Source organism: Pelophylax lessonae (assembly GCF_965119305.1).
Source record: "Pelophylax lessonae genome assembly, chromosome: 7".
Taxonomy (NCBI): domain Eukaryota; kingdom Metazoa; phylum Chordata; class Amphibia; order Anura; family Ranidae; genus Pelophylax; species Pelophylax lessonae.
Genome location: NC_138774.1, coordinates 74408085 through 74420882, shown reverse-complemented (window position 1 = coordinate 74420882; position 12798 = coordinate 74408085). Strand labels below are relative to the sequence as shown.

At 45.1% G+C, this 12798-nt stretch overlaps 1 protein-coding gene across 1 annotated transcript in view; it reads right to left on the bottom strand.

Annotated features, from left to right (window-relative positions):
• Positions 1 to 11922, bottom strand: part of LOC309560649 (gap junction delta-2 protein-like) — an 88157-nt gene extending 76235 nt beyond the window's left edge. Inside the window, exon 1 of the mRNA XM_082264270.1 lies at positions 11087 to 11922. Coding sequence (XP_082120396.1) covers positions 11087 to 11157 — 71 coding nt within the window. The 5' untranslated portion in view covers positions 11158 to 11922. The remainder of the gene's footprint in view (positions 1 to 11086) is intronic.
• Between the last annotated feature and the right edge of the window lie 876 nt (positions 11923 to 12798).

The following is a 12798-nucleotide window of genomic DNA, read 5'->3' as shown; positions in this document are numbered from 1 at the left end:
GCGAGGGGGGGGGGAGCCATCCACACCAGGGGAAGACAGTGATTATTGTTAGCGCCTACAGCAGCCGCATGTGATAATCGCAAGCAAATCTGGCAGTCTGGTTTTACCCAAGCTGATCAATCTATCAACTTGGTATATTTAGTCTGCCCATTAATGGTTCAAATCTCAGCCGGCTCCTGCTGAACTGCCTTACCAGTTGAGGATGACTGCACAGTTCTCGGGCCAATTCCCTTGAAATAGCTAGGAAAGCAACAGCAGAGATCTTTTTATATGTACCAACCTGACGACCACTGTAAGGTGGACATTTTTCCAACTGGCCACCAATATATTTCTTCAAAACAGAGGTTCCACCTAAAAATTATTTTAAAGGTTCCTCTTGGGTAAAAGGTTGAGAAAGGGTGGTATAGATAATGTTAGAGCTAGCTGTCTGGTTGCTGTTGGCTTCACTACTTTTTAACTGAATAAGAATAAGCATACAGCAAGTAAAGGTGTGAATTCAGAATACTAATGTACTTACGTCTATGTGTGACTCAAAAATGGTTATAATGACTGCCAGCATTTTCTCTTAGTATACAGGTTTACTAGTTAAAATTAGCACACTTTCAACCACAGGCAATTTGACCTAATTCTAAAATTACCATTAGAATTATTATTGTTAATTCAGGAAAAGCAAAGACAGATAAAATAGGTGTTGGTGTTTTTGAATAAATAACTACATTTTGCTCCCCAACCAATCAGGTTTACCCATTACTGCTCCCAGTTTAGTATGAATAAAATGACTATAGGCAACAATCTTCCTTCACAATCTATTAATAGTAAGGTTCTACATCTATAGTTTACCTGTTTCCAACACAAAAGTGGAAGCTGCTACATTGGGGTGCATAGAATGCAGTATATCAGTTCGTTAGAAAGGAATGTCATCATTGTGGCAATGTAGGGGTTAATGGTATACTCCTAAGATGATGAATCTGTGAGTAAAGGCCCGTACACACGTACCGATCGTCGTCATACAAACGTCGGCGGACGAAAGATCTGCCGATTGTACGCTTGTTAGTATGGTGCCTCCGACAGCTGTCTGCGCACATTCTGCGGACAAGAGTCTTTCTTGCAAACATAAAAATTTTTGTATGCCGACACCAGAACGGACGATTGTTCGCCTGTCAGTACAGAAATCAGCCGACAGACCGCAGATTTGCAAGACTGGGCATGCGCAGAAAAGAAAAAACACAGGGAAAGTTAACCATTACATGACATCACTTCTGCAGTCAGCTGAAGTCGGCGGACAAAATTCTTGTGCTGTCTTTGCACTTTTCAACAGACATCGACATCCCGGGGAGAAAAGACGAACGTTTGTATGACGACGATCGGTACGTGTGTACGGAGCTTTAGCCATGCACAGCGGGGGCTGATGGGGTCAATATAGCTTCAACCCTAATTAGCTGTCTTCACTAGGGACAGGCACTTTAGAAAGTCAGTATTGTAGATGGAATCATAACTTATCGTAGGTAGAAACAACAAAAAGGTGGTGCAAATGCTTAGTGCATTACATCCAGCACTTTATTAAAGGTTTAAAAAAAATACAGATTATACCAACAAGGAATAATAGCGTGTGAAAATGACACGTAAAGTCATTGCTCTGAGGAAGGAGGTCAGTCCCCCGAAATGTGTAAGCTGGTTCTGTCAACTGCACAATTCCATGAGGTTAGAAGGTGAACTGCTAGATTTGTGGCAGTGGTAGTGGCAGTGGCGGCCGGTCAATAAGGGGTGCAGGGGCGGCTATGGGTGTCTATTAGGTCCGTAAACTTTTGAAAAGCATGTTATTTGAGGCTAAACTCTAATTGGCTTGTTTCAAATTGTCCTCTGTGCCCTGAACCCTCATACTTTTGATTTTAGCCAATCAATATTCGTCACTGCGTCACTTCCGGTTTCATATCCCCTGGAACGCAAGGCGTAAGTGCGGACCTGGAGGGGGGAAGCACGACGAGTTAAATTAACGATTCCCCAAATACATTTTTCATTTTTTTTTTTGCGTCCCCCAAAACATTTTTACTACCAGCCACCACTGCTTGTGAGTATAATTTGTATTTTTTAATCCCTTAATAAAGTGCTGGAAATAATGCACTAGGCGTTTGGGCCCTTTTTATTTTTTGTTGTTTGTGCAGTAACGGATTCCCTGATCTGAAGAGGGCTGCACTAGCCCAAGTTGCACAGTGGCCATGGCATTTGCACCATTTATGGCAAGCTTCTCTACGATATCTAAACGTTGAAGAGTCAGGTTTACATTGTTCCTTGGTTTATCAAAAGTAGAGCATTATGTCATAGAAGGGCAGTAATGCTCATTTTTATTGAGGCGTTACTCAACGTAGTGTACTAAAGATTGGGAAAATGCATGGTTTAAATCCCATACCTATTGTGAGAGGTTCAAGACCAAAGCTTTTTGGTTCAAGATATATTGAACCTTTCTAGTCCTTATATGTGTTGACTGCTATAATTTTTAGGGTTTTTTTTACTTAATTTTCACCTAGTTCACCTACCAATGCAGCCTTTTTCAACTGGGGTGCCGTCGGTGTTCTTTAGAGGTGTGGCGGCAAAATGACTAAAAATTGTCAACAGCTGGTTACTTTTTTTGGGTATACAATGCCACAACTTCTTTTTGTGCAGCAATACAACCTTGGGCACTGTGCAAAAGGAACAGATCAGATGCCTGTGCATTGTCCTTGGCCATCCTCTGCCCCTTTCTGTCAGCAATTGGGTCATGTTAGCTGTGTGAGGGAGAGAAACGGAGGGAGAAGCTGGAGTACTGGTTAGTACCAGTGTGCAAAGGCATATTTGCTTGGTAAAAATAAATTGCCTTTAAAGCAGTAGTAAACTCTGCTTTTTATCTTGTACCTATCGGTAAGCATATAATAAGGCTGGTCATAGATGTTCGAATCTCAGCCGGTTCAGCAGGAACTGGCCAAGTTTCGAACTATGTAGGGGCAGGCTGAGTGTACAAAGTTGATTGATCAATCAACTTGAGTACAACCAGCCTGCCGGATTTCACATGCAATTATTGCTAGCGGCTGGTATAGCTGCTAGCAATATTCACTGTCTTCTCCCGGTGATGACAGCTCCCCCCCCCCCCCCCACACCAGGAGAATAAAATGGCTTGTCGAGAGGTATTCCCCTGTCTGTGTTGATGCGGGAATTGAGGCAATTTCTTTCCTGCAACCCATGGCTGCAGGGAAGAAATTCACTCAGTGTGTGGCCGGCCTAAAGTAGTTGTAAAGGAGGTTTTTTTTTGTATAAAAAAAAAGCAAACATATCTATACTTACCTGCTCTGTGCAAAAGCATTGCACAGAGCAGCCCCAATCCTCTTCTTCTGGGGTCCCCCCGCCAACACTCCTGGTCCCTCCTCTTCATTGGGTGCCCCCACTGAAAGCCACTTTTCACAGGGGGCATCCGTGCGTGCTCGCTCCTGAGCTCCGCTGCTTTGTCCAATGAAGAGAGAGACAGCGGCGGGAGCCGTTGCGCTCGTGCACATCGCTGGATTGGATTGGGCTCATGTAAGAAAAAGGGGGGTCTGGGGGGAGCTGCAGCACAGAAGGTTTTACACCTTACTGCATAGAATGCAGTAAGGTAAAAAACCTTAAGGCTTTGGAACCACTTTAAGGCTTAGCTGTAGGTTTAGTAAATATCTCCTAAACATGCACCATTTAGGAGATATTTACATGTGTAGCAGCCTGTGACGTCAGCGGCGCTCGAGCACTGCGCTCTCAATGGACAGCATGCAGTCCGTTGAGAGAGCTGTGCTGCGGCTGGAGCCCGCAAACCCAGAAGGAAAACCGAGTGAAGATGGATTCGCTGCAGCAGTGACAGTACAGTATGTGGTGCATACTAGCACATTATGACATAAACCTGCGGGGGGGAACAGTTTTTTTTTTTTTAAAAGCGGTTTTCTTTATTGTTGGGTGTCCAGTGCTTATGGTAATGTGTGTATTCTGCTGCATTAGATACACATTTTTATTTAGTTTTTGTTACATTTTAGAATGGGGTGCCTTGAGATTGTGCATAAATTTAAAGGGTGCCACAAATGAAAGGGAGCTTCCTGATGATGCGATTTCTGAAAAATGCATTGAGGCTGTGCGTCTGCCATTACCATGGGGTACTTTGACGTAGTGGTGGGCTTGAGCATGACATGGCCATATGGTGGGACTAAATCCCCATCTTTATTTATTCATTGATTGCCTTTATATTTGATAGTCATTTCTTTTGCATGTGTGCGCTTTTTTGTAAATATGCATGTCTCTTGGTCTATAGCTGCACCAGCTTTAGAAATGCATGTTCAGGGTGTGCTCCCCCAACCTCTTTTTTGTTTGTCATGTATTCGGTCTGACCAGACTCTGAGGTTGAGCACCCCACCCTCCCACACCTGTACTCCATTAGTGTCCATTGACTAGCAGATATTGGATGAGTCCCTCATAGTGCAGTCGCACATCTCTCCCAGTTAGGAGTAAGTGTCTCCAAGGGTTTGAGAAGTTGGATTCATCCTTTTTTATATGGATAGTGTAGGACCCACTGATAATGGGGTACTTTGACGTAGTGGTGGGCTTGAGCACGATATGGCCATATGGTGGGACTAAATCCCCATTTTTATTTATTCATTGATTGCCTTTATATTTGATAGTCATTTCTTTTGCATGTGTGCGCTTTTTTGTAAATATGCATGTCTCTTGGTCTATAGCTGCACCAGCTTTAGAAATGCATGTTCAGGGTGTGCTCCCCCAACTTCTTTTTTGTTTGTCTGCCATTACTGACATTCATCCTGGGTAGCGTATCCGGCCGTTGGTACGCATGCCACTTCTGGAGTATGTGGTAAGTGCACATTGAGGCTGTATATCTTGGTGCTGACTTAGAGCACCATTTAATGTAAGTGTGCATTTTATATTCTTTATGATTGGTTTTATTTTTAATAAACGTACTTCATGATGATGTTTTATTATACCTTTTTCGGGTCAGTTTCCTAAATGATGTATGAGAGAGATATACCTGGAAAATGTCTGGGCTTGAAAATTCATGTTACCATAGGATCCCCCTAAAAACTGTTGATTAATGAGTTGTATTATATTAAGGCAAATTTTGCCAAAAACGGTTGGTGAGTGTGCATTTTATACACACTTTCTGTGGTGGAGTACGGTGTAAGGAAAGTTAAAACAACACACATCTTTTCATCACGGTGATTAGATTGCTTTGTGAAGATTTTTTTACAGTTCTCCTGGGACTTTCATGAGATTGGACTGTTTAATAGATTTTTTACTATTCTATTTGAGTAGCGCCATATCTTTTCTTTTGTTTATTAAGTGAAAATAGGTTGAGAAACACTGGAATGGAGTGACAGTTGAGTGACAGCTCTGAGTCTGCTGGGGCTACTAACATCCCACCTAGGATGGCGGTGATCAGCAGCAATTCGAAGGCTTTTGAATGACTAAGGAAGGGAGGCTTTTAAAGGTAAATGCAAAAAATACGTAAAATGCACAAATAATCATACAGGAAGCTTTGTTAAAATGAATGGCCTGGTGATAGGGTCACTTTAAAGCTCAAATGTACTTTATAATAAAAATTGTAAAAAATCTGTTGGTCATTCACAAAAATAAAACTGTGTAATGCCTCCTCTCAGACCTCCCCCTCCCCCAGACTCTAATCTGTGATCTAGTGCTGGTTCTCTTCTTGGTTGAATAATACTGAATATCATTCTCAACTCATTTCCTGTGAGGCCATGAAGCCCTGGTGGCGCATTATCGAGCAGCCCAGGGCTTAGAAGAGAATATTGCAGAGAACAGTGGCATGTCATTACATGGTGCCATTACCTTCAGCACTGAGGACCACCACCAGAGGAAGAGGAACAATGACATAATATGACATAATATGGCCAGACTAAAGACCCAATGCATTCCTGTGAAAAGCAGTCCAGAGTGGACTGTTTTTGATAAAGCAGGACAGGAGTGCTACCTTCTAAATGCTTTTTCAAATAAAAATACCACTTTGCGCCTGCAAGCCTAGTATTTGGCTAATTGTGGCGTGGCCCCTTTTGCCTAAATGGGTAGCATTTGGTGGAGAGACTGCCCATTGGATGTGACATTGGGTATAATTTTTGCCACAGCTTGTGTACAATCATATTCAGTCACCACAGCAGCTTAAGAGGGGTAGCAGGCCTAAAAGGTAGAGAAATACTTACCTGTCCCTCACCAGCATCAGCATCTTCCTCTGTGTGCTGGTCTTTGCCCATCTTCATTGGCCAGCGTGGGATGACGTCACTCCTGTGCATGCACAGAAGGCTGTCATTTTGGCACACACAGGCTGGCCCGGTGCTGTAAGCTACACTGAACATGTGCAGCTCAGTTTACAGCTCCAGAGAAGACAGCAAGCAGATAGGTAGGTAGGTGCATTTTATTAAAAAAGAATAGTGAACACATGCAAGAGAAATGACTATCAAATATGAAGACAATCCATAAATAAAAATGGGGATTTGGTCCCACCATATGGCAATATCGTGCTCAAGCCCACCACTACATCAAAGTACCCCATTGCCAGTGGGTCCTACACTATCCATAAAAAAGGACCCACTGACAATGGGGTACTTTGACATAGTGGTGGGCTTGAGCACGATATGGCCATATGGTGGGACCAAATCCCCATTTTTATTTATGGATTGTCTCCATATTTGATAGTCATTTCTTTTGCATGTGTGCGCTATTCTTTTTTAATATGCATGTCACTTGGTTCATAGCTGCACCAGCTTTAGAAATACATGTTCAGGGTTTGCTCCCCCAACTTTTTGCTTGTTTATTAGGTGCATTTTATGGCAGACACAATGCATGTCTCTTCTGCAATAAAAGCCTACCTGCTCGCTGTTTGTTACAGCGGTTAAAGTGAACCTAAAGTGAGAGAAATATGAGACTTGTTTTTAAAGGCACAAACATAATGGCTCTCATATACATCACGTCTTTACCTAGTGAGTCACTAACCTGAAAAAAAGTATGCAGGACTGCAATTTAGGCTTCACTGGCTGCATTCTAGTTCCATTATTGCTTGACTGCCTAGTCACCAGACAGTAATTCCAGGATCAAGATGACAGCCCTGAAGAAGTCAGTGATAGCAGCTCCCATATGTCTATTCTCACAAATTCCATTTAATGCACAATTGCCCTGCTCTGTTACAAATTTTTAAAACTGAATTCCAGCCAAATACAATATTTGGACATTTGCACTGGAAAAATGAATTGATACTGGTTAAGTGTGTGCCATGTATGTACGCTGCAAGGTTCTGTTAAACTCTTACTTTTATTCACCCCGTGCAGTATATTGTGCACCGAATGTCCGGCGTAAGACCTATACTTCTGGGTGGAGTACACAGTGCAACCAGTGCTTTAAGTGGGCCGCTATGCACCGGTACTCAGTACCGCCACTTCCAAATATGGCTATTGAGCGTACCGCCACCTCTCCGTGCGCCTTAGCGTACCAGTACGCTCATTTTGGACATCTGCGCCCTCAATTGCCCCCCCGAGAATATTTCCCACTCCAGAGTCAGACCAGTCACCACCAGTGAGTCCCCCTGCTCCGGAGTCCCAGCCCAGGCCAGCAGCGGCGGCAGAGCTGCCACTCTGCTTGCCTGTACTGCAGTGCACTGGTTGCTGTCGCCGCCCGGCGTCTAGCAACCAATGAGTCATCTGAGTAGGAGGAGAGTGAGGCCCCAGCATACACTGCTTGCGCGCCGAGTGGAGTGTTGGCTCCACCCACCTCCTCCCTCCAGCTACTCCAGGCTAGCACAGCACAGTGAGTTCTGTGTGTCAGACTCAGCCTAAAAACGTGAGTAGGAGCAGTTCTGGGGACCCTGATGTGGGATGGGATGGGGGGGGCTCTGTGGGGACCCTAATGTGAGGGGGGTGTGCTCTGTGGGGACCCTGATGTGGGATGGGATGGGGGGGCTCTGTGGGGACCCTAATGTGAGGAGGGGGGTGCTTTGTGGGGACCCTGATGTTGGGTGGGGGGTGCTCTGTGGGGACCCTGATGTGGGGGGGCTCTCTGTGGGGACCCTGATGTGGGGGGGCTCTGTGGGGACCCTGATGTGGGAAGGCTCTGTGGGGGCCCTCATGTGAGGTGGGGGGGCGCTCTGTGGGGGCCCTGATGTGAGGGGGGGCTCTGTGGGGACCCTGATGTGAGGGGGGGCTCTGTGGGGACCCTGATGTGAGGGGGGGCTCTGTGGGGACCCTGATGTAAGGGGGGCTCTGTGGGGACCCTGATGTGGGGGGGCTCTGTGGGAACCCTGATGTGGGGAGGCTCTGTGGGGACCCTGATGTGAGATGGGGGGCGCTCTGTGGGGGCCCTGATGTGAGGGGGGGGCTCTGTGGGGACCCTGATGTGAGGGGGGCTCTGTGGGGACCCTGATGTAAGGGGGGCTCTGTGGGGACCCTGATGTGAGGTGGGGGGCACTCTGTGGGGGCCCTGATATAAGAAAAATGTATAGGCTATAATAGAGTACCGGCACCTCTTTTGGGCCACTTAAAGCACTGAGTGCAACTATTCAGTAAACACCTTTTTGCAGAATGCAAGGCATTGTGTGATTGGTAGAGGGAGATCCCTACATTCATCAGCATCTCTTCCAATCAGAGAACACCTTGAACTGTGAAAAGAAGGCAAGGCGTTTAATGAATGGACAAGCTGTTAAGCAAGCTACCCGCTATGAGAGCTGTATCACAGCCAGCGCCAACGTCTGGTGCTTACTATACTGTATAGGATAATGTTGCAGTCTACACACATGGCAAACACTTCATTAGTGCTCATTTATTTTTACAGTGCATATGTCCAAATATTGATTTTGGCTGGAAATCATCTTTAACTTCCTCAACCCTTTTCTGCCTGGTGGCCCTTTAGCAAGATCTTTATGCCTGGGGGGGCAGGAAGGATTGCCAATCATATGACCACCATGATTGGCTGTCATGGTGGTCATATGATCAGGAGTCAGTACCACCAGCTCCTGATCATTACCACCACTAGTGTGGACGAGCCCTAAAGGTGAATTGCAGTACCTTACCATAGGTTTTTGTGGATCCCTGGGTGTATTCTAGTCAATCAGGGCAAGAGAAGACATTGGAACATTGCTTTGAATATATTTGTTTTACTGAAGGTTTTACCAGATATAATGCATCTAAAATGGAGTTCTCTTTCTCTTTGCAGATCTCAGCATCACAATAACAGCATTGTATTTTCAGATCAGGTGAAACCTAACGTGGCAGCACAATACTGTACATATTCTCCCTGAATTGTTGGTTTACCAAGCCCTTGTAAACAAGAATGTGATGACGGTCCTACTATTGTTTACTTGGCTGCTGCAAGGCATGCTATTAAATGGAAGGGACCCAAAAAATAGAAGAGATTTGATGTACCTTTTAGAAAAATTATCATTTTAATAATCAGACCCCCTCCAGCTAGAAAACTCTTGCACTGAGACCCTTGCACCTTCATTATCTTTTAACAAGGATCCCAATTGCAAAGCCTTTAGACTGACGGGACTTCTTTTTATGGCAGAGCTAAGTGATGGTATTTAGGGTTACTGTAGTGAGATCAGTAAAAAGATTCTTATTGGTTGTTATAGGTGACTGCACCCTGCATTGCCTTATTAAATTAGAGCGTAAATGTGTAACAACCAGTACAACATGCAGCAACAGCAGTAATATCACGCTATGTATTATTCATCATATAGATATGAGATCAGAGTTGTAAGAGACACTGCTTAGCACAGAACTGGTTCAGCCACCAATTATACATGAAAGGGCCAAATGAAGCACCATCAAATCTATACAGAGCTGGCATACTCATAACAGCCCCCCCCCCCCCCGCCCCTCCCCCCATTCCTTGTAAAATCTCTATCCAAAAAAAATATGCCAGGGTTACAAGCAACTATAATGTGCAAAGCAGAGTAACCCACATCAACCAATCAGATTTCAATTTACAGCAGTCATATTAATAAAAGATGACTGGTTGCCGTGGGTTACCGCACATACAATTTGTTAAATGACCTTTATATTGAGAAACACTGTCGAAGGCAGATTCTGGGGAAGCAGAGTGCATTTAAAAATTTTGGAAAAAAATAAAAAATAAAAACACAGAGCCTACACAGGGTTACCAAACAGCCAGGAAATTGGCAAATGGAGTGTGACATTTCAGGCGGGGAGATAGAGAAGACTGCGGGGAACGAATGATCTTTATGAGATGGCAATTAACGTTGTGTACATGAATATACAGTGTAGCGTCCATACATCACTCAATGACAGGTTTGCACGGTTATGCTAGAGCTTATACGTTACCCTAGCAACACACAAGACATATAGTAAATAGTGGGAATGATGGTGGACACACCTAGTACATTCACAGAGAGACTGGCGTTCTGTGAATGCTCGCTTCAAACAGCTGTTGTTTCGCCCTGTGCCAATTTATCCCTGCAAGCACCTGTCGGTGGCTGCATTGAAATGTGTATTATGATGCAGGCATGGTGCAGGGCTCTGATTCCCAGGGCAGCCCCGACCGGTGAATTATTTCAGCTGCTTTAACCCTTTGAAGTCTAGAATGCACTGCTGATATGACAAAAAGGAAAAAAGCTATAATTTGCCTAGGTGATGTGTTAGATATATATATGACAGCAATCCAGGCATTCAACCTTGTACTCCACATATGCCTACCAGTCACCACACCCACTCCTCAATCTACCTGTCGGTGGGGATATCTGCAGTGCTTCAGTCTAATTTGGAGTACGGTAGGCCCCCTGGAGGGGAGCAGTAGGCCATGTTGCCTACTGTGGTGGCATGGGACCGTATTGCTCAGTAGGGTAGCATGGAGCCATATGATATGGTAGAGAAGAAGTGGGCCAAAAGCTCAATAAGGGGTCATGTTGCTCATGTGGGTAATATGGGTCATGTTGCTCTGTAGGGTATTGCTGCAATGTGTGGGCTAGGCAGTATGCATTGTGTTGTCTGAAAATTCCAGTCTCTATCCATGCTGATGATCCCATGAACCCCAGCCCTCCCCCCTCAATGGTGTACCATTCTCTTACCTCCCTATCATGGTGGAGTGCTGCTGTACCGCAGCCTCCAGCAGGCGCTCCAGGATGGTCCACTCGCCCATCACGTCCGCCTCTTGCCCCGCCGTGCTCAGCTCGGACACCGGAGAGGAACGAGCTGGCTCCCCTCTCCAAATCACCTTTCCCAACAACTGATCTCCTCCGGTCGATTTTTTTTACCGATTGCTCCTTGGCAGCATTATCAGCCGGGGGGGACGGGGAGAGCCAAAACTCCCCTGCTCCTCCTCCACTCTGGCCCCAAGTCCTGTCCTCAGCTCACCCCAAATCTCTGATATGGGCCAGGTAGCATTTCCTTGACCACTAGTCACCCTGCCCCAGGAGATGGCTGCAGGCGCTGCTACACAGACCAGTGCACACACCTTAGCTTAAATGATTGCTCTAAGCCTAAAATCAATAGCTATCCTGCACTAATAAATTAAAAGGATCCCTGGGTGAAGCAACCGGCAAGCACCTCTTCTGTTTCTTATAAGATAAAAAAAAAAAAGGCTGCCTTGACTGGCTGGAGAAACCCTCTTTGCCTTTGGGAGCCCAAGCTGCACTGCTGCTTAATTTTTCTGCATTTCCACCTTCCCCAGCCAGGTCGCTGTCCAGTGCTGAAACAGCTGCTGCTCCAGATTAGTATCCTTGCTGCCAGTGATTAGCATCAGTTCCAGGTTATCTCCTCTCCCTCCCTGCCATCTCCTCTGCTTCTGATACCTTCCAGCCGCCTGCTCCCCATTCATTCCCTGAGACTACCTGCTGGCTCCCCTCCTCTCCTTGTGTCATAGCATCTTTCTAGCTGCTACCTTCTATGCCCTCCCCCTGCTTCTCTCTTTGTCTCCCCCCTCGCTCCTTACTGATCCCTCCCTTTTCCTATTCCTCCAAAGCCTGATGTCTCTCTGTCACTTTCGCCTCTATGCTCTCTCTCTCTCTCCATTGCTCTCTCCGTCTCCTACATGCTGCCGTCTCGTTTAATCCGGATAAATGACTCTGTCTCTATTGGATGGGAGGAGATTTTCAGCCATATTATAAGCTGATTTCATCCTGCATCCTTCCCCTGTTTCTGCAATGGCTTGTGTGTAGGAATGTAGTCAAGTGATTGATTGTGGCTGTCTCCAATAACCAGGGGATGCTGGGTGTCTCCAATTGTCATTCATTCTGTAGGGCAAAGAGCACTGTGCAAATTGTAGTAACCCATAGCAACTAATGGGGAGTCATCATTTCCTGATATGACACCAGGAGATCTAATTGGTTGATATAGGTTACTGTATTTTTTAATGCATTACCATTGCCCTTTGCTGCTATACTGAATAAGCCCATTACATGTCTCTGTGTTGTCTCAGCCTTGCCTTCTGCATTATGTCATCTCTCCTTTTTTGTCACAATATAGATTTTACAATTCCTTTGTTCTGTTCTGTTTCTTTATTAGCCCACCCTTTTTTTGCATCACATTCATCATTTGATCCTCATCTCCCAATGATTCCTTCTCTACATTTATCAATTTGTGAGCCATTTGCACCCACTAGCTTGCTTAAAGGACCAGTATAACCAATATGCCTGTATGCTGAAAGCTAATAATAACAGAAATATGTATGTAAAAGTCCTTACTGTATGCTGGTGCAGGATTTTAGATAGTAGACATTGGGGTGGATTTACTAAAACTTACTTTTTAGGCTATAAAAGTCTCTAGACATTGATAGGGGTTC